A 26599-nucleotide genomic window follows, 5' to 3' on the forward strand; every position below is an offset into this window, starting at 1 on the left:
CATATGAAGGCGCATATAAGCTAGACAGACTTTGATTAACTCCTTAAGCATCTGGTTGCTTAGTACTTAACTGCAAATTCAAGTCCTATCCCATCATATAAAGGAAAGCAAGTGAAGAAGTAGAGTATACAGACACTCTAGGAGATCATCTAGAATTCCACAGTTAACCCCTCTCCTGCTAGAGATGTTATTATTTTTAATTAGCTGGATAAAATTCCTCACATGATCCTTGACGCTGGCCAGCATCGAAAGGCTGCACTTAAATCTCTGTTATTAGACTAAGTAGCTGCAGCTGCTAAACCACTAGCACCTACTACTAATGATGGCACCCCACCTCCTGCTATAATAATGCCCACGGATCAAGTAAGTAAAATCTAACCTAGGTTAGATTTTTAACTACTAATATATATATATAGGATTACCTTTGGGTGGTTGATGTCTACTGCAGTGATGCATTTGATATGGAAATATGGATAGTCCTACAGAGCAACCAGCAGGAGGTCAACAATCCTGATTCTGATAGAGTGTTCCTAGTTAGAATGCTTAAGGTATTCAAGGGCAAGTCCCTTGCAGACCAAAAAAGTCTTCTCTCATCTACTCATCTCAAAGAATGGCTCGTGCAAATACTGGGGATTGATCTCTTATAGGTTAATCACATTCTGCCCATCCTGAAGCATGCTGAGTTTAAGAAACATTTTAAGCAGTACTGCTCTACTCTATATGGGGCTCTCTATTTCCACTTTACTACTGCTAACAAAATTACCTCATCCAAGCTTGATCAGGTATGTGATCTAATACTATACTTAACATAGAAATCTAACTTGAGTTAGATTTGGTTTGAGCATTTAGATAAGTTTTTTGACTTTAAGGCAATAATCTTTAGAGACCTGTCATCAAAAGTTTTAGGGGTAGACTGGGCTATACTAATACTGCTCCCTACACCAAGGGAGCATAGCATTCTTTATCCATTATTTTTCCCTACCAGTGATGACTACACTAATAGCACACTTAATCAGAACCTGCTTAGTCTTCCTGATGCATATACTAATGGAACCTTAAGTCTTCCTTTAATAACTCTCTTCCAGAAGAGTGGTGTGATATATAAGACCTGGAGACCTAACTTTTTTAAAGAGCTCTTAGATGTGGAATTCTGCCAGCTCTTTAAGAATCTGTGGAACCACCTAGATCTGAAGTGCCCATCATGGCAGTTATGGAGCATGATTGCTAGTAATATTTTAGAGCTAACCACAAAAGTTCTTAAGCACATAACATACTGGTTTAACCCTAAGTGGAAGTATCCTAAGGCAGCTAAGAAGGCCCTGTAATGCTTTAACTAGACTAAGGAGGTCTAAGAAGTAATCTTAGAGAAATCTACTCTTACTCTAGGAGGGGTCCGTGGCTTTAATAGCAGCATAGATACATTTAAGATTGCTAACTCCTTGGTTCATGAAATTTGGGACCAAGTCTGAGATGAGCTGCTGTGGAAAGATAGTGAGCTAGCAAAAGCTGTAAGTAAGGAATCTAACTTAAGTTAGATTTAAACTAACTAATTATAGCTGAATACCCTGCTAAATGAGAAAATGAATACAGAGGCATCACTAGATTAGATCTTATACTCAGCTCAGTTTAAGTACAAACACTGGGCAAAAATGGTTAAGATTGCTGTTAAGTATGCTGGCCCAGCTCTAGCTGGGAAGATGGCTATTTATAATGACCTCATAAGGCTGGTATATAATACAACTTTAGCTAGACTTACCTACCTGCTAACTAATAGCTTTAGGAAAATAACCTGGTGAACTGGACTGCGTGGGGACATCTATCTGCCTAAGTTAATTAGAACCAAAACCCAATGATCCACTAGGTACGCGTTTTAAATAATAAGTCATTGAAGCAGAGTTTTAGCGCAGAGGCAAATGTGCTTAGAGCCATTTTTATATACTACAACCTGAAGAGAATTATATTAGATATACTTAATAAAGGGTTCCCTTCACAAGCCACTCATTCCAAAAGTGGTGAATCATTGATTCTTAATAAGGTATGTAATTTCTAACTTAAGTTAGATTAGATTCTAACTATCTACAGAATGAATGGAGAATGTGCATGGACTATTTACATGAATATGCCCTGATAATGGATGCTTATAGCTGGACCCCAAACCTTGATAATCAAAATGAGGATTTATCAGTCTTCTAAATAAATATCGAAAACCACTAGAATAGGGAGATTGAGCGCCGCCCTGGATTCATTAAGGCTCTTCTAAAAAGCGCTAATACCCTTATGCCCAACAAGGGGAATCGGAAGCTTTTACAGAACTTTTAGAAATAGTTACTAAAGATCACTAGTGCTTCCCAGGGTGCTGCAGCCTAGATATCTACTGTACTAACTCTAAGAGTAACTCCTACACCATCTCCTGCAGTGACTCCTGTAGCTGCAACTATATCTAGAGAAGATACAGATAAGGAGAGTCAGGAGAGTGAGGATAGTAAGGATAGTGATCATGATATAGATGCTACGCGTAAGAGACCAAGGAATGACAATGGTGGTGGTGGTGGTAGTGGTAAGAAGAGATAAAAATCTAACTCTGGTTAGATTCCTTATACCTGCTGGCGCAAGGAGGTTGACTTGGTGGTGCAATAAGGTTTACCTAGAAAGATGTTACTAGTTAGCGCAACCATGAGAGCCTGGAATTCTGTTATTAGCTGGCGCATTTATGGAGAGCTGGAATTTAGAATATAAATGGAATCTAACTCTGGTTAGATTCCTCATATCTACTAGCGCAAGGAGTTTGACTTAGTGGTGTAATAAGGTTTGCCTAGAAAAAATATTACTAGTTAGCGCAATAATGGAGAGCTGGAATTTAGAATGTAATATAATCTAACTTAAGTTAGATTATAATTTCCATAGTGACTAAATTACTTTCTTTCTATGATAATAAAGCAGACCTAAAGAGTATTATGTTTACTTTTATAATGAAAAAGGTTATTTAAGCTTGGTAACTGTTTAACTTAGGAGCAGTGAGTAGAGGTATCTTAAATCTATTTTAATAAGATGTCTTAGTCTTCATTCTCTACAGATTTAATGTTAGTTAATTCTCCTCCATCCACTACCAGCCTATCATCTACCATTGGTAGTTATATACCTTAATGCACTCCAGGTCCATCTACATCTGCCTTTTCTTTATTACAGTCAGATGATACCCTATGAACAAGTATTATACAGACTCTATGAACAAGTATTATATAGACAGCCCCTCACCCTAACCTCCAAATCCGCAATCAAAATGGAAAGAACAAGATTATATTATTTAGCAAGGACTATAAACCTGCATTCCAGCTATGGTGGCAGGAAACAACAGGGGCTAAGGGTATGCAATCTCAGAGGCAAAAGGTAAGCTAGGGGAGAGCTCAGACATCTCTAGCATGGACAGACTTTAATGAAGGTGCATCCTTTCCTAATAGGAAACCTAAGGTCTGATGTAAACATTATGGTTGTCTTCTCCTCCACCCTTATTATAGCAATAGTGTTATGACAATGATGTGGTATATTAAAGCCTACTGCCCAGTAATTAAGAAAACACCTTCTTCCTAACAGAAGCTCAGCAGTCTCCTGAAAAACTAAGTAAGTATAATATCTAACTTAAGTTAGATTCCTATTACTAACTAACTAGCCTGCAATGTCTTATACGCCTGAGAACTTTAAGGATCAAATCCTTCAGTTTATTCTTGCAGCTCGCCTCCCATTTTAAACAGTTGAACACCCTTAATTTCGCAGATTACTCATAATAGCTGCTGGGGCACGTACTCTTGATTTACTAAATTGGCATTTAATTAAGAGCCGTTTACTTGAGCAGTTATCTAAAACTCAAGCTAAGACCCTGTCCTTAATCCCTCCCTAGTCCAAGATCTCTCTTACAGTTAATATATGGACTAGTTCATCATAAAACTCCTTCCTTGCAATTACTGGGTACTTTCTTAGCTTAGATTGGAAGTATCATGAGGTACTTCTAGGGTTTAAGCCAATGAATATTCATCATACAGGTGATAACCTTGCACAGAAGGTAGTATTAGTACTTGAATTAGTCCAGCTTCAGCATCATGTTATAGCAGTTACAACAGATAATGCTGCAAATAATTTAATAATGATGGATGCTATTACTTATAAGCTTTAAAAGGATCTTTAATCTCCTTAGATTATGGAGATACTCCAGGATTTAGCTATTGCTGATATTATTAACTCACAGGTTTATATTCCCTGTCTTGCCCATGTCCTGCAACTTACTGTAAAGGAACTCTTTACTTTCCTTAAGGTTGAAGCTACAAATAATGAGATTAAGATAGTCTAGGATGTAAGTGACTAATATATCCATTTAGAGGGATTTGCAGGTACACTTAAGAAGGTATATAAATCTAACTTAAGTTAGATTCTTTGCTAATAGTATCTCTTACTAGATTCGAAAATTTGCTTGGTTTATTAATGCAAGCCCTACCCAATGTAAAACCTTTCACTACCTACCTTCTAATCCTAGATCACTTAGACTTCAACAGGACTACAAAACTTGATGGAACTCAATATATCTGATGTTATAGTAAGCTATTAAGCTTCACTCTGCTCTAGCTAAGTTTTTAGAAAAGTAGGAGAAGGAAGACATTACATATCTTCTTCCTTCTCATGCAGAGTAGTGGTGGATTAAATACCTACTTCAGCTAACTCACCCTTTCTTTGCTTTTACTCTTACCTTATTAGAGTTTAATGGACCTATAGTCCATAAGGCCTTTAATATCTATAACTCCTTATTTCAGCATTTAGAGGATGCTCAACGACGACTAGAATCAAAGCGCATAACTTAGAAGAGGGAACTACGGCATGCCTTATCTAAGGCTATTAATAAGCTGCATCAGTATTATAGCAAGACATACTATGCACAAGGATATGTCTATGCTATTGCAACTATTCTAGCTCCTTAGTTTAAACTAAAAGTCTTTCAGGAAGATACATGGAGTGATGATGATGTTAACTAGCATAATAGGTATGCCAGTGCCCTTAAGGATATTTATGCTTACTATGCTGCAGTCTTTCCAGAGAAAGTAAAGATAAATCATACCTCTAACTATCTTTCTAAACTAGATTGAGTCATTGCTATTACACGGAAGGGTAAAACACATGTTCTAACCCAAACTAATAATGCCTTGAGTGAGATTGAGGATTATTTACAAGAAGGTACATTATATAATTCTAACTTAAGTTAGATTTACTAACTAATCATAGGTCTCATGCCCTCTGGTACGAATGTGCTTAAGTATTGGAAACAGTATGAGAATCATTTTCCTATTCTTGCAAGAATGGCATGAGACTTCTTAGCTATGCCTATTAGTAATGTAGGGGTTAAGCATCTTTTTAATACATCTCAAGATATCTGTCACTACTGTTGAAGTCGTCTTCTCCCAGGCACAATCCAAGCAATAATAATCCAGATGTGTGCTGAAAATTTCAAACTTTAACAAGAATTTACAGGCATTCAGGAGGATGATGAAGATGGAGGTACTATTAGAGATAAAGAAGATGATGCTAATCTAGTAGATGTGCCTGACTATATTAGTGAAGAGGAAGATATTAATGATATTGAGGAAGGTCAGGCATATCTACTAGATGATGTATAAGAAGATAATCTTCCTCCATCACCAACTCTACTTCAAACAACATCATGTCAGCCCCAGGTTCCGCGGCGACCAATTCATCACCAGCATGAACATGGCAAATATCAGGCAATGCTTAATGGAAGACATTAAATTAGGATATTAAATTATTAATACAATATTTTTTCCTTATTAATACAATATTAATTTACTTATTAATACTCTTATAATACTGAATCTAACCTTAGTTAGATTTCATCTATGCTAACTTGCAGAGCACTTACCATACATACCTATATAATTAAAACTGTATTACAATAACACGGGTTCTAGAGAGCCTATAATAAGAACCCAACCCAACCCAACCCAGCCCGTTTTTCAACCTAAAACCCAAATGGGTTCTCATTCTCAGAACCCAACCGGCCTGCGGGTTAGAAATTCTAAACCCGGACCCAGCCCAAGGCGGGTTTAGGCCGGGTTGGGTTGGGGTTTCCGGGTTGGGTTTAACCAGTCTAGCTAGGTTAGTATACTTCTTAACCTATAAGGCCTTCTTAATATCCTTAATATTAGTAGTAAAGATCTATATAGTCCTGTCCTTTCTCCACTACTAATTATGAATAGCAAATCCCTGGGCACTAATCTACCTTATTACTAGTTTCAGCTTATTCTTTATGCTCTCTACTATAAACCTATCTATAAGCCTTAGCCAGGGTCCCTCAGCCTCTACTACTACTCTCTAATCCCTCATCCATAGAATTCCTAAGATTAAATCAGTGCCTTCGCCTAGCTTAGGTATCATGTAGGTATAGACCATGTGTTAGTAGTTACTTCTAATATCTAGGGAGAATCAGGTAATTATTAAAATAACACTTCCTGTGGTACTAGTATAGTTCTCTAGGTGAATTAGTTTAATCTTAATCTGCTCTAGTTATAGCCTCTAAGCAAAGTATTCAGCCATAACCACATAAGATGTGCATCTAGTATTAGGGAGGATTCTATAATTGTATTCCTTATTAATAATCCCTAACACAATGAATTTAGGAGCATTAAATCTAACAGCTTATTAGAACTGTCTATAACCAGCAAGTATATCTTCTTTCTTAGGGTATAGGTAACACCAGCTCTTTAGCTGCATTAACTATTTAACTAGCCCCTGTAAGAGTCTTTTTATAGGAGCAACTAGTTTTCCACCTTGCTTACTTTATCATCTTTGAGTAGGGATCTAATAGCTTAAGAAGTACATAATAGCTTTAGCTCCTTACTCTACAGGGGAATAGCCCCTAGGTACTAGCAGCCCTTAATTATATAGTCTAATGCCCCACAGTGTAGGCATCTTCCTTTGCTGTAACAATAGGATAACTTATTTTTATCAACCTATTTAGCGCAGTGCTGCTAGCAGGCTAAGGTCATAGAGGAAGGCTCCACATATGCAACCAACCTTTGATGACCACCATGTTTAAAAATGATTTTTTAACCACCACCTATTCAGCCCTATAGATATTGAATCAATATTTTAAATATAGATTAAAATGACTATAATTACCATATATTTCATATAAAAATATTAATTTTCTATAAGCATGTTTAATAGGCGCTGGGCATAGGCCTAAGGTAGGGGAAATTGAAATCTAAAAACCATTGAAATTTTTGATATTGCCTAGGCATACCGCCCACCTAGGTAGGCTAGTGACTGCCTATCTAGGCCTAGCGGCGGGTTTTGCTGTGAAAATCACAACCCGAACCGGTTTGGTTGCGGGTTCTAAAATTTGAACCCGAAACCGCAGCTGTTCGGGTTCAACTATGCTTGAACCCGCCCGAACCCGCACCAAATGCAACTCTAACCTCTAATATCTGATTCTAGTGTTCTATTTGGCCATCTATCTATAGATAGAACACAGTACTTATTCACTTCTTAATTCTTAAAGCTCTGCAGAAGTTAGTCCAGAATTAGCTTATGAATAGTATATCCCTATCAGTTACCAGGCTCCTCAGTGCACTGTGTTACAGGACAACTTTATCTAAGAATATATCAGTAAGTTCATCTATAGTGATTATTTTCTGGATTAGAATGTATTTAGCCATCTTTATATATCTATCTATAATTACCAGAATCATGTTAAAGACCTCACACTGTCATACTAACAGCAGTAGTAAAGTAATAAAGTCTATTAACAGATCACTCCATGGTTCTTTCAGTATGGGTAGCGCAGCAAGCTTTCCTGTGGTAAGATGCCAGGGTATCTTAGTCTTTTAATATACTGCATATATATAGATATACTTCTTAATATCCTTTCTCATTCTATCCCAGTAGAATTTATACTAGAGCAAGGCCATAGTCTTCTTAACCCCAAGATGTCTAATATATAGATTATCATGGTGTAATTACAAAAGCTCTTACTTTACTGTAGTACTAGCAGGCATATAAATAGCATCTCTAAATTACAGGAGTTCCTTGCTGTTAATTTACTAATTCTTTATCTGAGTATTATCTGCCTCTCCCTTCAGCTGCTTAGAAACTAGTTGCGCGTGGGTGTCCCTATACTGTAGTTTCTAGATAACATCCTTTAGGCTATCCATTAGCAAGTCCTAGGTGACCTTAGAGCTAGTGGCCTCCATTACCATTAATCTCAGGACCAGGAGTTCCAGACCTCCTAACCCCACTGGGAGAGTGCTAACCTGGGGGCTATTAGCACTCTGCTAGTTTATCTAAGAGCCTGGCTTTAGCTTCCTCTAAAGTATTAGTAACAGGCCAGCTCTAGTCTCTTTATCTTTAGTAGGCTTATAGTCCTAATACCTTGACAGCACATCTATAGCATTCATCCACCCTGGCTTATATTTAATCATAAAATCATATACTGCAAGCAGCTCAGCCTAGTAAGCTTATCTTATATTTAGTATCTTTATTATAAAGAAGTATGTTAGGTTTGCATGGTCTATCTAGACCCTTATTAGGTGATAGCTACCCTCTAGGTAGTGTCTCTAGTGCTTAAAGCACTCTATAATTATAAGTAGTTCTTAGTCATGGACCTTATATCTATATTTAGCTTTATATAGCTTTTATAAGTGAAATGCTATTAGGTGCCATCCTCATCCTAAGCATGTCCCTGTTGAATTACTATTAGGTTACAGGATTATGCCTGCAATCACATATCCTAATATATTAGTGATCAGAAGGATCAGTTTCTTAGGGTCAAAGTATGCAAGGATGGGCATGTCTATGAATACATTCTTTAGTTCTCTAAAGGCCTTCTGTGCCTCTTCTGTCTAGATGAATAGCCCTATTTTATAGCCATTTTCTATTCCCTTTAGGAGGTCTATCAATGGTGTTATGATTCTAGAATATGCATATATGAACTATTAAAAGAATCCTATGAAACCTAGGAACATCTGGACATCATGGTATAAGCATGGCACTGGCTATTTACTAATAGTGCTTAGGCATGCTAGGTCTAAATAAACACCATCCCTGCCTACTAGGAAGCTAAGGAACTTAACCTTAGTCCTATAGAATTTATACTTAGATAACTTAGTATGCAGGTTTACGCTAGCTAAATACCAGAGTACCTTCTGGACATGGCCGCATGGCGTACATGCTCTTCCTTAGTATTTAAATAGATAAGGATGTTATCTAGGTAGATAACACAGAACTTATTAAGGATACCCATTATTATCTTATTAATGTAGGCTTAGAAGGTCGCTGGCATGTTAGTTAATCTGAATGGCATGACCAGGTATTTAAACTAGCTATAATATATGCAAAACACCATCTTCTACTCATTGCCTTGCTAGATATAAATGCAATGGTAAGCATTATATAGGTCTAACTTAGTGAAGATCTTTACACCTGAAATCTAGTCTATTAACTTATTAATTTAGGGTAGTGGATATTAGTTCTTAATTATAATCATGTTTAGCCCCTAATAATTAATGCAAAGATGCAGGCTCCCATCTCCTTTCTTTATAAAGGGAATTAGTGCTGCTGCAGGTCCTAATAACTCCTAAATCCACCCCTTCTTCAGTATCTTGTTAAGATACTTATGTAGGGCCTCTAATTCTATTTATAACATTAGATATAGAGGTCCATACGGCAGCATTTTGCTATTAACTAGCTATATCTCATGCATTATGTGGTCTAATGGTAGGGTGCTGGCTTCCTTTTTAGAGAATACCTTTATAAACTATTAGTACTATAGTAGTATTCCTAGATCTGCTGCCTCAGGTATAGCTTCTTTAAGTATGAAGAGGTAGATATCTTTACCTCTTAACTACTTAATAAGCTTCTTAGGTTCTAGTACTTAAATCTCTAGTAGAGCACTGCAGTAGCGCCAGCTACTCACCCTATAGTTAATATCAGGGTAGGCATGCCAGAGCCAGCTGCATCCTAGAATAACATTATATTACATGAGGTTAGTGATTTAGAAGGGGATCTGGAATGTCTTATCCATCCCTTTCTTATCTATAGCAGTTACTTCTAGTAATGGTTTACTGTATATCTTAACTAGCATTCTATCAGCAAGCTCCCTGGGAGGGAGCATTAAATCATTCTTAAATTAATAGCCATTCTGTATTATAAACTAATATAAGATGTAATTAAGTCTAGCCCTAGAATCTATAAGTGCCTTTATAGATACTACTTCCCTGTTAATTTTGAGTGTGATATTAGCTGATATTAGTAGCACCAGTAGTTTAGCATTATATTACATGATACTAATCTCCTGGGGCTCTAGTTCCTATTATAAGGCAGGGGTTTCCTTAGGGGTTAAATTTCCCCCTTAGTCATCTCTTTTCAGGTAATCCCTGATATAATGGCCCTTCTCCCTGTAAAGGAAGTATTATCCTTCCCTATGAAGTTATTCTGAACCCTCATGTTACTTCTAATAGGTATCTATTCTTTTCCTTAGATACCTATTGTTTTGCTTGTTCAGTGGTTTATCCCTATGATTAGGACTCTGCCCTGAACCTGTTAAACTACTACTATATTACTTTCTCTTTACTGGAGTGTTGACTTGGCCTTATTAGAAATAGTGATGGTTATCTTTTAGTTATGTTGTAGGTTGGATGACCCCTTATCTTTCTAATTAATAGATCTTCTCGCGCTGAGCTATAAGCTGCTTAAGATGCTTTAATAACTAGTTATAGCCAGGCATATACTAGACTTCTGCCTTCAGGTCTGGCTTCATCTTTTCTGCTGTAGTTTGAACCTAGAACCATTCCATGTCTGGGTGTGGGTTGATAATGTTCTGTAATTCTTGGATATCTGTGAAGAAGGCATAGACAGAACCCTGGTGCTCCAGCTGGTAGAGCTGGTGTATAGTGGTTTGCTGTTAATCCCTATGTGGCTTAATATAGTCCTATAGGAATACCTTAAATTCCTTATAGCTAGCTTTATGCCCCTTAGGATGTCTATCCCTTCAGGCACTCTTAACTTTAGGGTCTAGCTATGAGGTTGCATATAAGATCTTCTTTATGTTATTACTAAATACCTAGTATTTTGCTATAAAGTAGTCCGTGAGGTCTTGCATAAAGGCTTTTAGCTTAGAACTAGCATATGCTCCCTTACTATCCTAGATAGCTGGGTCAGTAAGCTTAAGCCCCTTAGGTTCCTCCTCTTACTAGATTAATGTTGTCTACAGGCTTTGAATAAGTTAAGCTAATAAAGCCTGATTGAGGAGCATCATCAGAGGATTATTAGGTGTAGGTTGCAGTGTAGACCCATTATTTCAGTTGCTTGCAGCAGTGCTACTATCCAGAATTAGATTAGACGCGTTTAGGGGTATGGTACCTGATTTACTGCTGCTTAGCCTTATGGGTGGAACTTCACTGAGGGGGCTCCTGTTCATTAAGGAAGTGGAATTGCCTATAGCCATCCCTGGTTTAATTAATAGGCATGGAGCTGTTGATCCCTCAGGTTCCATGGTTTTATTTCATTAATTGGCATGTCATCTATTAATTATGATGAGTAATCCACAGTGGAAGTGGTTTAAACTGTAAGGAGCTGTAGGGTTGGCTACTTAGGGAGGTTCCTAGCCAGTGAGGTATTATTAACTAGGCTGCAAGTCACTGCTATGATTACTAGGTTATGGGAGTATATAGGTTTACTAACAAAAATGTGTGTATTGCAATGACCAGAATGAACTGCTTGGTTCCCCCAAGCTGTTTGGTTCCCCCTATTTCTATTCTGTGTGTGCGGAGTTCGGACAAACTATTATCCAAGCGAGCGCTGGGGGTACGCCGGTGGTTCAGCACGTGACATTATGATCCTTGAGCCATGGAATCCCTAACACCATATTATACTATCCTATGAGTATAATATTAAAATTAATCTATTTAAGGTGTCCTAATATAACTATTAGAACTGGTCCTAACTTAGTTATGATTATAAGAGTTCCTAAATTCTCTCTATTCAGACCTATAATTAGTTTATGTACTGCCTTTATTTTTCTAAGAATCCCTAGCTTTCCCATGAATACTAGATTCATAAAGTTACCTATTGCTCCTAAGTTAATTATTACTTTAGCTAATTAATTAAGAATATTTATAACTATTTTTAAGTGCTTCCTATATTATACTATTACTGCAAGATATTTCATTTCCTACTTTAGTGCCCTTATTATTAGAGGTGGCACAGGAAAATATCCTCCTATTAGTTTACCTTAGTAGTATATCATGTATTAGTCCTTAAAGTATGCTATCTAATATATTATATTATATTCTAGATATTATCTATATCCTTTACAAGAGTATTTAAGCTTCCAGTATGGATAAGTATTATTCTTCTTTATAATTACTAGTACTAATGGCTAATATCTTGCTATATACTTATTATTATAGTAAATGCTATAATTATTACTATAACAGGTAATCCATAGCACCTATTCATTTTATAGATATCCTTAGAAATATTTATATAGATACTAGTTATAGTCATACTTCCTATAGAATAGTCCTAGTAGTCTTTTCTCTAATACCCTTCTAAGTTTATAGTAATACTTATTTATCTACTATCTATATTTTTAATAATAGACTGTGTGGTTCCTATAGTATATTATATATTATTCCTAAGATTTAACTTGGGTCTAATACTCTAAGTTTTAATATATATATTCTTTTACTCCTTATTTAACTTTCTTAAGGATTTATATATCTAGTTAGTGTACTTCTAGTTCCACTAACTATTTCCTATCTAGCTACTATAGCTATGTAGTATATTAATCTACTTCATCATCATTTTATAGGGAATTATCTCTAGGTATCTTAGGAATCTTATGGGGCTGCTCCTTATTAGGATTAAGGCCCACCTACTAAGTTCTATACTCTTTATTAAGTAGATTAATAGGTTAGTTAATTATAGCATAATCTATTATAGGAAAATCCTCTTAATCTAGCTTATCCTAGTTAGTATTTTCTAAATCAGGGCTGATAACCTGATTAATCTTTTATAAGAGTACTGTTAATTAGTAAATAATTTTTTCAGGTGTAATGTCTTCCTATTTATTAGAGTTATACTTATTACTAATTAGTAATTCCTAATTAGTAGCTGTAAGCATATTTAAGTCCTTAGCAGGCTAATTATTATTTATACTTTTATAATTAGTAGAGTCTTCCTTCTTAAGCTCCTTTTTAATTTCTTTATTACTTAAGATTATATTCCTTGTATAGCTTCTTAAGTTATTTATTAACCTTCTTTAGTTTAATAATGCTAGTAGTATTATAACTATCTCTGCTAATTATAGTACTGAGCTCCTTTATAGCTTATAACTATTTCTTCTTATACTGCTTACCCTTCTTAGGTTATTATTTATAGTCTTTAGATATATATCCTAGATTCCTGCACTAAAAATATAGTTTCTCTTTTTATTACTATTCTCTCTCTTTACTTAAGGGTGCTATATATATTATATCTAATTCTATTAGTCATAGTCTATAGGGGTCTAAGTACCCTTGGTTTTATAGCTGCACTGGTCTCCTATTATTTACTTAATAGTTTATAGTGTGCCTATTACTAAAGCTATTCTAGTTACTTTAATCTCTTCTGCGCATATTAAAGTCTTGTAACTTATTATTAATTTTAACTACTTATTTAATTATTTTACTGAGTATGTCTAGTTACTCTATCTAGATTAACTTTTCCTAGATTTCTGGCTTTAATCTTTCTTTAAAATATGTAATGTTCATGTCTTTGTCCTAACTTAGGTGGGATATAATCTGTTATCTTAATATATATTCTCCTACAGATTTGGTTTGTTTTATTTAGTATTTTATTCTTTATTAATATTGCTCAAGGTTCCTTCTAATTATTTCTTAAAAGCCTTATAACTAGTAAATATTTCTTTAGTCTTATTATCCTGTAAATCCATAGCATATTCTTAATAGTCTCTAATAAAAGATTTAAACCAGTTAAACACTAGTCTAGTTAGGTATGTAGTTATGAATAAGACCTTATTTACTTTATTAGTAAGTTTCTCCTTATTCATCTAAATATACATATCTAGTTATATAAGAAACACCCATAACTTAGATTAATTTCTATTGAATGGTTCTGGGGGTCTGATCTTAATAGATTTAACTGCTAATCACCTATTCAGAGCCTCATTCTGTCATTCTAGTCACTAAATATATTCTTAGAGCTGTTCAATCGTGCCCATCAGACCTTCTGCTGTGATCTGGGGCTGTGCAGCTTTTTACTACTATAGAGTTCCTGCCTAACTAATATTCAAGCTAGCAGGAGTTCATGGTGTATTGTTTACTATGATATTTAATGTTAAGAGTTAATTAAACTTCCTAAAGTAATTTATACTATACAGTATTTAATTTATCACACCCTGGGATCTGTCTCTGCTATTCTCTGCTAGTCAACTACTTTGGGAATGAGGTGATATAGTCCCTGGACTATATCCAATACTTACCTAAGGCCTACTAACTAGGTAGCCTAATGATGCAATGATATAATAATCTAATCAGGATTAAGGATAACCAAAGGTAATATAAGAATAATAATAATAGTAGAGATAGAAGCAAGGCCTATTAAGTATATATACTTAATAGTAAAAGAGTAACTAATAACTTAGACTAGTGAACTTATACTTAAGTAAATAACTTATATTAAACATGAGGAACTAAACTAAGAGTGCTAGATATATAGTAATAAGTGTCCTTATATATCTATAGTTCCTCTTAATGGTATGCTGAATGGTATATTCTAAGTATAAAGATGGTAGATTATATACTCTTATTCTAAGGTCTTAGCATACCTTTTATATACCACTTTATCACATGTTTATAGTTATAGAATAATTATCTAGTTATATCCTACTGTGTGGTTTTTCTGCAAGAGTTTGTCTGGATTAAGTGTTTCTCTGGATCACTCCGTGATCCCTCCCAGATTAATTAGTGATTGATGATCCCCTTCAATTCTGCCCGTCACATCCGCCTTGCGCTAACGCGGCTGTGTTGGTGTCGTAACATATATCACCCCATTCCCAAAGTAGTTGACTAGCAGAAAACAGCAGAGACAGATCCCAGGGTGTGACACTTCCCCCATAAAATCTGTTAGTGTCTTCTTAACTAGAGGTGGATAGTGCCTATCCTATCATTATAAGCCTCCTGCTCTACCTAAACTATGCTAATTCATAATAATTCCTGTATAGAGTTGCATTCGGTCCGAGTTCGGGCGAGTCCAACTGGGGTTGGAACCAAACTGCTGCGATTTCGAGTCCAAATTTTAGAAATCAGAACCAAACCTGATCTGTTCCGATTTGGTTCGAGTTTAACCACAAAAACCGGCCACTAGGCCTAGATAGGCCTAGCTAGACCTGTACTAACTAACCATAGTTAGATTTGGTTCAAGTTGGTTTGAGTTTAACCACTATCATTTAGTGAAAGTTAACTGTTTTGAAATTTCAAATAATTATTAACTACCATACTATCTACCATAATATCACTATACCCATAGAAAATTAATATTTTTATATGAAATATATAGTATTTATCATCATAATAATCTATATCTAAAATATCAATTTAATATTAATAGGGTTGAATGGGTGGTGGTTAAAAAATCATTTCTAAACCATAATGGTTGTCAACCATCAGTCGCATATATATATAAACCACCACCACTTTCATACCAACCTATGACAGAAATGATTATTCCATTATATCTCAGCAACCACTAGGTATTCTAAATCGATATTTATATATTTAGATAGCCTAGATCTAGGGCTATCTAGTGATATCAAAATTATTAGAGAAATCCTAGAAATTAGTGATTTTTATCTAAAATGGTGCGGGTTGGTTAATCAAATCCAATAAATCCTCAAAAACCATAACCAACAGTTTTAACCGAACTCGGATCGGTTTCACCTAGGGGGAACCGAAACCGGTGCGATTCCCTAGGCTAGGGACCGAACCCAAACCGCTGCGAGTTCAGTGAGGGTCGGATTCGATTTTAGCGGTTCGGTTATGCAACTCTATTCCTGTAATATAAGCTGAAAACCCTTAAATAAGTTAATACTAAAGGCAAATGCTTAGCCATCTTCCTATGTCTGCATGATAACACAGACATTAGCATCTTACTTGACCCCATATTTACAGGCACTTTTAAATAAATACTTCTGGAGCCTGTATCTTTACTAACCTTTTGCCTGTGGCCTGTCAGACTGGTAAGGGTCTTGCTACTATATAATAGTCTATTTTCTTTCTAGTAAGAGAAAGCATGAGACCAGAAGTACTGCTATAATGATTTTAGGAATAGAGGATTAAAAAGAGTGTCTCTAGAGCCACAGTCCTTCTGACCTATAGTCCTTGAAATAAAACTAATAGCTAGTATGGATTTGTTCTCTTAGACTTTATAACATATGTAATATTAAATCACTAGATAATACTAACGATAGGCACTAGTTTCCTACTACTTAAAGGCAACTAAGTCCCTAGGAGATCTTTTAGCTTGCTGCATCTTCTTTATTATTATCTAAGTAAGATGGAGCCTACAATATTATACGCCATTGCTGCAGGTAGTATTTTCTTGCTTCTAGTTCTGGTATGAATTACTCTATTATTTAGACTACTAGTAGAAACTCTCTCCAAGTTGGTTGCGAAGCATGTTACCTACCCATATCTTTTAGGTCGTCACTATCTTATAGGACCTTGGACTCAACTGGCCGTTTTACTTTCTCTTGCGTATGGAGTTGTCAATATTGTCTTTGTGACTTTTCATGCTTCAACAACCAGCGAGATATTCTCCGTGTATGTCCCGTACATGGACTACAGCCAAAACTACGAAGAGACCTCAATCCAGCCTATGCTGAGGGAGATTGAGACCTGCATCCGACAAGCGACAGAAACCACAGCCAAGTTAACCACGATTATCATGGCAGGGGACTTCAACCGCCACCACCCAATGTGGTGCAAGGATCGCGTCCACCATGGGGCAATCGAACTAGCCGAAGAACTAGTCAACTTTTTCCAGGAACATGGACTCCAGTTGTGTCTGCCCCGAGGCACCCCCGCATTCTGGTCTATGAGCCATCCCGGGAGCCACTCGACCATCGATCTCACTGTAACAGACACACCGGGAAAGCTCGTGAAGTGCCACCTGTACCACGACCACTATGGATCGGATCATCGGGCAACCTATTCCGAGTGGTCCCTCCAGCCGGCCCGCAATACCGATCGCAAACCTCGAAAAGCGTACGACCGTGCAGACCGGAGACGGATCGGAGAATCTGCCCAAGCTCAGATGTCACAACTTCCACCCATTCAGACGAGGGCCGAACTCGATGATCAGTGGCGCAACTCATCTCACACACCTGCTCCGCAGTAGACTTGTATACGCCAACTGCCAAACCATCACCGTACTCCAAACAGTGGTTTATCCCAGAACTGAAGTTACAGCAATGCGAGGTCAATAGGGTGCGGAGGAAATGGCAGAAAAGCTGTACAGAGAAAGGACGGCATGACAAGGTATCAGTAAGCTTATTCGAAGACATGCGCCAGAAACGCCGGGTGTGGACGAGAACCATTGAAAAAGCAAAAGCCACCCATTAGAAGGAGTTTCTCGACAGCGCTGGGGAAGGTCACCTCTGGAAAGCAATTTCATATACACGCGCGCAAGAGTCATATACCAGCATACCACCGTTACGACGAGGGACAGAAGAAATCAAGGACTACGCAGAGAAAGCGAAGCTACTCATAGAGACTTTCTTTCCTAATATAGCACAGCCGGAGGATGAGGCACACACGGAACAGAGAGAAGAGATACCATGGGTGCCCATCACAGAAGAAGAGGTCCACCGGGCCCTCCAGGCCGCCAAACCCATAAAAGCACCTGGAGAAGATGGACTGCCAATGCTAGTATAGAAGCAACTATGGCAATGGCTGGATGGAGTGATTCTTCAGGTTTTCACAGCATTGGTTAATCTAGGCTACTACCCAGAACAGTAGAAGCGAGCGAAAATAATTGTGTTGCGGAAGCCCAGGAAACCTGACTATACCATCCCTAGCGCGTACCGTCCGATTTCTCTGTTAAACACACTGGGCAAAGTCCTTGAAGCTATCCTGGCTAAAAGACTATCATATTACGCAGAAGCACATCACCTGTTACCAATTACTCAGTTTGGCGTTCGCCCAGGTCATAACACTAAACAGGCGCTCCTCATTCTGAGGAACGCCATCGACCGAGCGTGGCTATCATCGAAAGTGATCACACTGGTTGCGTTCAATCTCAAAGGGGCCTTCAATGGGGTTAACAGGGACACCCTTGACCAACAGCTCAAAGTAAAAGGGATCCCAACCAAAGTGCAAACCTAGGTTGCCAGTTTCATGCAAAACCATTCAGCAAGCATTTTATTCAATGACTTTGAGTCCCCAGTATGCGCTCTGGAAAATGTAAACCTAGCTCAAGGCTTACCCTATCACTAATTTTGTTCATCTTCTTCAACTCCAAACTAGTGGATCAGCCAGTGGATTTCCACAGAGGTGTATCCGCGTTTATCAATGACTACTTCCAGTGGCGCGCAGGGAAATCTGTAGAAGAGAACCTCAAAAAGCTCCAGGATGAGGATATCCCTCGCATAGAGCAGTGGGCCCAGCAGACAGGATCATATTCTGCTGCGGAAAAGACTAAGCTCATCCACTTCACCAGAAAGAAAGACGAGCAAACAAGAGGGCAGCTAGCAATGCAAAGTGCAACTGTCAAACCCTCTGCAATAGCTAAGCTGCTCAGAGTAGTTTGGGGCTGCAAACTCAGATGGAAGGAGCATGTACAGTAGGCAGTCAAACAGGCAACCAAGGCTAATATCACCCTGGGAGGACTTCAGCACCTTCGCCCTGGTCAGACAAGACAGGTCTATCAGGCTTGCGTGACACCCATTCTGGACTACACATTAACAGTCTGGCATAACCCTCTTAAGGATAAGAGGCATCTCAAATGGCTTGACATGGTGCAATGATCAGCCTTAATTCAAATCCTATCTGCATTTCAAACCACCGCAATGGCAATGATGGAAGTGGAAACATACATATTACTAACGCACCTAAGACTTAAACAGAGAGCATAGAATATCATAGTTAAGCTGTATACACTTCCTCGCAGCCACCTAATACATGATGTCCTGTCAAGGGCTTGAAGGTGATGTGATAACATAGGGGTCAAGTATTAGTTCCCCCTCGCTGAGTCAATGAAAATAATGAAAGTAGAGTAACTAACTAGGTTAGAGACAATCAACCTAACGCCAACCACTCTGTGGAATGCCCCTCCATTTATTGAAATTAACATTAAACCAGACCATGACAAAGCGAAAGAAAATACCACAACCCTATTATTATCTCTAGGCAGAGTTATCCACTCAGATACATCAGGGCGAAAAGGCCTTCTTAGGGCAGCAGCAGTAATATTAAATAGGGACCAGGCTATGGCAGACTCCTGACAAGTCTCCATAGGCCTGATAGTAAATTAGTTAGTCCATGCAGCAGAGCTCATCAGCATATTCTACACTATTAGCCTTGTCCTTAAAACAGTCAGGCTGAGGCCCACTACCGTGACAACGCCAGTACATGAAATGATAATAATTCTCTGCGGCAACACATCAGCACGATAGGCAATCAGGAAGCCATGGAATAAGTCAGGACAGTGGATTATCTATGCCATCTTGTAGGCAGCCATAGAACTGAAGGCGCGAGGCATTCCCCTCCGCCTCTAGTGGATCCTGGGACACAGTGATAATCCTGGCAATGATGCTGCAGACAAACTAGCCAAAGAAGCAGTTGGCCCAGATAAGATGCATCCTTTCTGCCATCTAGTCTCCTAAGAAAGGACGGCCATCCGAAAGAACATTCATTGAGAATGGGAACAGGAATGGAGAACATCCAAAAAGGAGGGCACCTCCAGCAATTAATGCTGAGTTGCCAGCCCACCGCATGAGATGACTATATGACTTGCTGCCACGAAATCACGCCTACCTCCTTACCCAATTGCGGGGTGACCACTGCTGGCTGGCACCCATGGAAAGCTGCACGGATTCTGAGACGATGATAAATGCGAATGCGGAGCTAAGGAAACCGTTGCCTATATTATACTTAACTACCTAAAACTAAGGATAGCATGGCAAACCCTCCGCAGAGAGACTGAAGAAGCATTCAGTGATATCTCAGTGATGCTAGGAGGAAATAGGGAAACCAGCCATGTGAAGGCTATATTAGATTTTGCAGAGGCATCTCAAAGGTTTCATAGCCGCGGACCGAGGGATCCGCAAGGACAGAACCAAAGGTAAATGGCCAACACAGGCCCCTAGGCGAGGCTTAAAGTTCGCCCTTAAGAAATGGGACGATGTACAATAGAGACACGAGGGCAGAGATATAGTTGTAGTAGCCTGCATATCGCTTTCAAGCGAGGGGTCAGGGTAAATGACATCACCACCACCACCACTCTAGCGGTGACCAATCGTTCCTACGTCACGCGGTTCTTATGCGGTATAATCAGCCTAATATTATAGGCATCTTATAATCTAAAGAGACTCAAGGCTTCTATATATAGAGTGATTTCTATTAGTATAATTAATTTCGATTAGCATGCCCATGACTGTCACATTCAATAGTAAGAACTAAACTAATACCTAATGCTTCTTCATTGTAGGGCCTCGCAGCAAGTGACTTGGTAGTAAACAATTCAGGTAGTCTGCCATGGCTCATTTGATTAGTTCTCAAGCCACCGTCTGACTGTGCATACCGTCCAAAACCTCCTCAACATAGTCTTCGTAAGTAAGAAAGGTAAAGTCTGGATATAATTCCTTCCCATCTAGGTAACCAAGATACTTGGCATACTCCGGGGTATTGGTTCCGTGCACGTTCGAGGCCAGAAAGACCTCCCGTAGACTGACCACGCCGAGTGCAATATCCGACGATGGGTTCCGTTCCAGCTCATCCAGAGCTTCCTGGAGCCAGCTCTGGACACATTTCTCGGATATCTATAGGATGAGAAGGTATGCCGTTAGCATTTACAGTACTTCAATAAACCCTAGTAGGAGATTGGTCGTAGGGCGAAAGTAAAGACCACTAACATATCTGCGCTGAGGCATTTCTCCAGTCAAACGCTCCACTAGATCGCACAGCTGGTTCTGGGTGTAAAGCTCATTGTAAACAAATACTTTCTTGTTCACTGTGCGCGGGTCAAGAATGATCCTTGCGATATACCGCCCAATATCTCTGATATGCGTCAAACCACTAGGTATGTTTCCATCGAGGGCTATCGGCAGATCTGGCATGCCAAATGGCAGGGCGTGCTCGGTGCGTCCGGATGCAACTCTGGGAAGTACCACATGGTACCACCAACCGACATCGATGTATGTGTATGGAAGGCGGAGCTGTTGGATGTGACTCAGGATCACTTCTTTCTGTTTGGTAAGCATTAGCAAACCATTCTGCGTAACTATTGATCAGAGCGGCGGGTATATACACCTTATCCCGCAAGTGGGTGACTCCCCTCGCAGCCGCTGGGATATTGTAAGCTGACTGAACAAACCGCTTCACTCCTGCGGCCTTTGCTGCGTTGGCGAGTGGGATTTCGTCGTCTAGGCTGCCCCAATAAATGGCAGAGATGACCACATCAATACTGGAAAGTAAGTCGACGAGCTTTTCCAGAGGACCTCTGAGATTTGCTGCTACAACCTGAACCCCTCTTTCCTTTAGCTGTATATTCGCTGGTTTATTGAGTGACTCCGGCCGGGTCAAAGCGGTGATTTTCTGAGTGAGTTAGTATAGGGATTCATGCTCGCGAAATAGAGAGGCCATATACGACTGTCAGACCGGTTAGGGCAAGCAATCCGTTAACAATTGATCCCCCGGTGACACCACTGGCTCCAACAATAGCCACATTTATGGTGTCAGTGATCGCCATAGTGACGGCTTGGGTTTGACTGAAGGGCTCCTGAAGAATTTCTTGAGTGGGAGTAGTGAACAGAGGTCCGGTACTGTTGTTTATCGTAAATGAACAATGCCTATTTCTAATACATTCTCCAACACTAGAGCCTGTTGAGACAATGTGATTTATTCCAAGTATACTTTTGCTGTATTGCTGCTTTTCTGTTGCCTGTACATATGTCGGATAAACAGACAAATAGCGGTGTAGGGTAGACCCTACAATGAACAGTTTGACGGTTATCGCCTTTACAAATTACGCGAGGTTGCTGGGTTGCTGGACATGAGAAGCTTCGTCCACTTTGCCTCCACCTCTCTGATCATAGGGGATTCAGTCCATGAGACGCATGCTTGCCCAGGAAGATCTGTTTGTCGCAGGAATGAATGGTGCGCCGTAACCCTGTCCTTGCCGAACACGACCCTCAGATGGGATATATCCAATGGTCCATAAGCATGGTATATCGCTCCTTGCCGACAAAGTGGCAGAAGTATCGAGTCGAAGACAGAAAGATAATATTACAGTATGAAACGGCCCACAGATCAGAGCAATACGTATGGCAGTTTTAGTTCCATGTATTCGGTTGAGCAAAGAAATCATGACGATTACAGGACTTTCGTGTCATCGTCAATATGGCTTGCATGTTCTTTCAGCCTGTACTATGGAAAGTATCTGTAACCAGTATCTGACCAACGAGCTATGTCTTTTTGCTGAACGCTATTATCTACCTGCTTTCACGGGATTCCATAATGCGTTATATCACCTTCAAGACACTCCCAGTTTACAGCCCATTAATTCCGTACAAGTAGTGGTATAACATACAAAGGTGATGGTATATATAGCCTTACATTCATTCTTTCATTCCTCACATTCGGGAATGCGAAGAACAATTACAGCCCATTACCACCCCTTACATTACCCACCCCTTGCTCTCTCTCCTTTGTACTCAAAGTCCCAGTCAGATGCCATATGCAAGCCACAGCTCTTGTACCCGGAATGTTTCTAGACATTTATTCACTTTAAGGATTTGTGGGATTTGTGTCGTGCAGGTTATTTTAACTTGTCGGGTGCTGTTTGTTCCTCACCAGACCGTATTCCTTTCGCCAAAATGCACATAGCAAGGGGCTCTGAGCGCCAGCCACAAAATTGATACAAGTAGAAACATTATTAAATATAATCAGCAAAACAATTTGTATTAAGATCTCCTATTATATGTTTATCACTTCCATAGCCTTCCTGTCGTGGTCTATTTACATGGGATATGGCTATATGTGCCATATTATTCCTCAGCAGCTGTGGTTGAGAATAACATTCCAACCCTCCCGCAGCCCAACATTTCAATATCCCAAAGATCCCAATGCTTCACAATGGACCCGTGGATTGCGCTTTCGTCTCCCTTGACCTCCCAGACAGTTGAATATGTCGCCAATACGCTCAGGATAATGTGTGCTATCAGTTGGAATATAAGTTATATGTCCATGGCCTATTATTCCTTCCGCGATAAGACATACGGCAACGCGCTGATCCCACTGTGCAATAATATCGCTTGGGAATTCGTCTATTCCTTCATTCACTGCCCCAAGCTTACCTTCGTCCGCATTGAGAACACCGGCTGGTTTCTTCTCAATATAGTGGTCATGTATGCCGCAATCAAATACTCAGAAAATGAGTGGAAGCATGCACCGCTGGTGCAGAGAAACCTTCCCTTTATTTTTGCCGTGGGGATCTCAGCGATGATTGCTGGACACTTGGCCCTTGCTGCCCAGATCGGGCCCCGGATCGCTTTTGTCTGGAGTGCGAAGGGATGTCAGCTTGTGCTCAGCACCGGTGCCCTCTCCCAGCTACTCTCTCGTGGCAGCACTAGAGGCGGTTCCTACGTCGTCTGGTACGATTTGCTCATCCTTGAATATGCATCAACTCATTTTTGGCTGATTTCTTGGAAAGGCTGTCGAGGTATTTAGGCACCGTTTTTATTGATGTCATGGTGACCATTCGTCATGTATATCGCGCAGCAGGACCCTCCTGGCCAAGCAGCCCTCTGCTACTGTGGTTCATGGCGGTATTTCATCTGCTGGACTGGACTTATGGTTTCTGCTTTTACCATATTAGGCGCCAGGAGCTTGTCAGTGAAGCAGCAGAAAAGGACAAGGACAAATGAGGATATCAACTTCCGAGTATTGTAGTGCGATGGAACATTGTTTGCTATTTCTGAGCTATTGGCCGCCTCGATGAGAGTGATGTATGTACCTTTTCGCGGTGTCTGAATATGTTCTTCCGTCTTCAGTCTAGTTAAACATACATATCTGTGTATCTATATATATCTATATGCTGCTTCTCCAGTGAAAGGAAGTAAATCCAAGAATATGTACCAATAGCAGGTACCTCATGGGAACTACAATACCGAATATCTCCTACTTCAGTTAAACAAAGATCTCAAGCTGAATGTTGAACGACTGTGAACCCTTATCCGCTGGAAACTCCAATGATTGCTGTTCTCTTTTTCCGTTTCAGGTGAAAGCCACAATTGAGGATATTGGAAATAATAGCACAAGGGCAAAAACTACCACACAAGAGAACTAAAAATATAGACCCAGGCCGGAGCCACCAACACTATACTCATCAGGATATATTGAATCCGCTTATGCCCATTCTGCCCATCTCTACAATTACCGGGTTTCGGCCACCCCGGCCCCGATCGCCGCTTTGGCTGTGGTAGGAAATCGAGGACTGCTCCATCCACTATCAACTGAGAAGCCATAACTGCTAGGCGATCTTTTGTCAACGGGATCACATATCGCCCCAGAATCCTTTTAAAGAGGTCATCGCGGGTATGCATACGCACACCAAACTTGGAGCGCCGATAAATCTTTTCCATCCGTGGATATCGTATGGCCTCGAAATTCTCCAGCATTCTGTTTACGGTAAGATCCGATGGTTGCTTGATCGCCTGGATATTGACCAAGTGGTTGATAAGTGAAGCCAGCAGAGCTGCATCTTCAATTCCGCTATTCGCGCCCTGTCCGATGTTTGGGGTCATCTGGCTCATGGGATCAGTGCATTGGGTCGTCAATTGAGAAGGAAGGAAAAAAAGTAAAGAGGAAAAAAGATACCTTGTGAATACTGTCTCCTAATAAAATGGCCCGCTGATAATGCCATGTGGTGAAGATGTTTTCTTCCAGAGCAGTCATAGAGGCCACTTCCCTCGCCTGCCAGAGGTGACCTATACAGATATCCCTCCAGATACGAATCTTCGCCAGCGCCGTGCAGCTTCTCTCTGCGTCGTCTAATGAGAAGCGAGGGACATTTGGATAAGTGAATTTTCGATCAAGCTTTTGAATGACAAACCAATATACTCGGCCTCCTTTTCCGTGGAATGTCAAGACAGTCAAGCCATTCATGTATGCGTTGACATGTTCTCCGCTTGCCAGACCAGGAAGCGGAGACGAGATGCCAAATATGCAACTGTATTCGACGGTCATACCTGCTTGTGCAATGGTCACTATGGTGGTTCTCATATACAGAAAGTGCAAATCCACTGACTTTGCTTTTCTTCCGCTGTGACCAGCCCGGGTTGATTGATGTCCGCCAGTCGCCATATCTCTGAGCGAAGGCGGCTATGGACTCCGTCGGCACCGACAATTAAATTGCCTTCATATGTGCTTCCGTCGTCAGTCATGACACAGGCTGCGCCATCGGATTGTCGAAGCTCAGTCACTAGCTTGTTCACTAGAATCTTGGATTTGTTTGGATAGGTTTTGTACAAGACATCTAGCAACTTTTGCCGGTCCATGAAAAAGACAGGATATCCGAATCTGTCCTAGATCAGCTACCGTACTACCCATGTAGGTGAGAGGGAAGCCGATTACCTTTCGCGGATCTGCCTGAAGAGTGTGTTGGAATAGGAGAAGCCGTCAGGGTAAACCACATGCATCACGTTCAACGGCTCGGTCAACTTCTCCAGCTCGCCGTACAGACCGAGCTGGTCCAATATTTGACCTCCATTAGGCCAGAGACCTATAGAGGCTCCTTCCTGTGGAGCAATCTCATGTCGCCTCTCTAGAACAATGTGGTCGATATTTGCTTGGTGGAGACAGTGGGCTAAAGTTAGCCCAGTGATTGATCCTCCAACAATGACAACTTTGAATTTTGCTTTCTCCATCACTCGGGTCTGTCAAGTCTGGTTGGGTAAATCAGGTGCGAACCTTGAGAAATAGTCCCTCTTCACATCGAGAATAACACTCTTATTATCAACATTGGTACGGATAGGTCGCCAAGCATTTGTTTCTGGCGTGGATTTGTCCTGGTGCTCAAAATACATGGATATCGGTCCACCAACGTGCCGAAACAAAATAACATGAAAGGGGCAGAATGGTTAGCTGGCAGATAAGAGGACTGCATTCCTGCGGTTGTATTCCCACCTTGCTTGGAGAGGCAGGGCCCTCGGACTGAATTGTGGATCAGAATCTAACTTGAGAAATAATTTTAAACATTCCGTAACATTGCTGGACACCGTTGTGTACGTGGAGCTTCCATTGGTACGGATACAACCCGGGTACTG

General features: G+C 39.8%; 3 protein-coding genes across 3 annotated transcripts; 1 reads left to right on the forward strand and 2 right to left on the reverse strand.

Annotated features, from left to right (window-relative positions):
• Positions 1-20830: 20830 nt before the first annotated feature.
• P174DRAFT_436150 (NAD(P)-binding protein) lies at positions 20831-22023 on the reverse strand (the record flags this gene model as incomplete). The annotated part of the gene is made up of 4 exons (XM_024825984.1): positions 20831-21094; positions 21188-21520; positions 21585-21869; positions 21922-22023. The coding sequence occupies 4 exons, from the start codon at positions 22021-22023 to the stop codon at positions 20831-20833; spliced, it is 984 nt and encodes a 327-aa protein (XP_024677070.1).
• Positions 22024-23408: 1385 nt separating this feature from the next.
• Positions 23409-24199, forward strand: P174DRAFT_380360 (uncharacterized protein; the record flags this gene model as incomplete). Its single annotated transcript, XM_024822970.1, has 2 exons — positions 23409-23926; positions 23986-24199. 2 exons carry the CDS (start codon positions 23409-23411, stop codon positions 24197-24199), a joined length of 732 nt encoding a protein of 243 aa, XP_024677071.1.
• Positions 24200-24601: 402 nt separating this feature from the next.
• P174DRAFT_473479 (FAD-dependent oxidoreductase) lies at positions 24602-26200 on the reverse strand (the record flags this gene model as incomplete). The annotated part of the gene is made up of 4 exons (XM_024830633.1): positions 24602-25078; positions 25152-25522; positions 25582-25853; positions 25908-26200. The coding sequence occupies 4 exons, from the start codon at positions 26198-26200 to the stop codon at positions 24602-24604; spliced, it is 1413 nt and encodes a 470-aa protein (XP_024677072.1).
• Positions 26201-26599: the final 399 nt, after the last annotated feature.

The sequence above is a fragment of the Aspergillus novofumigatus genome, assembly GCF_002847465.1.
Source record: "Aspergillus novofumigatus IBT 16806 chromosome Unknown P174scaffold_14, whole genome shotgun sequence".
Taxonomy (NCBI): domain Eukaryota; kingdom Fungi; phylum Ascomycota; class Eurotiomycetes; order Eurotiales; family Aspergillaceae; genus Aspergillus; species Aspergillus novofumigatus.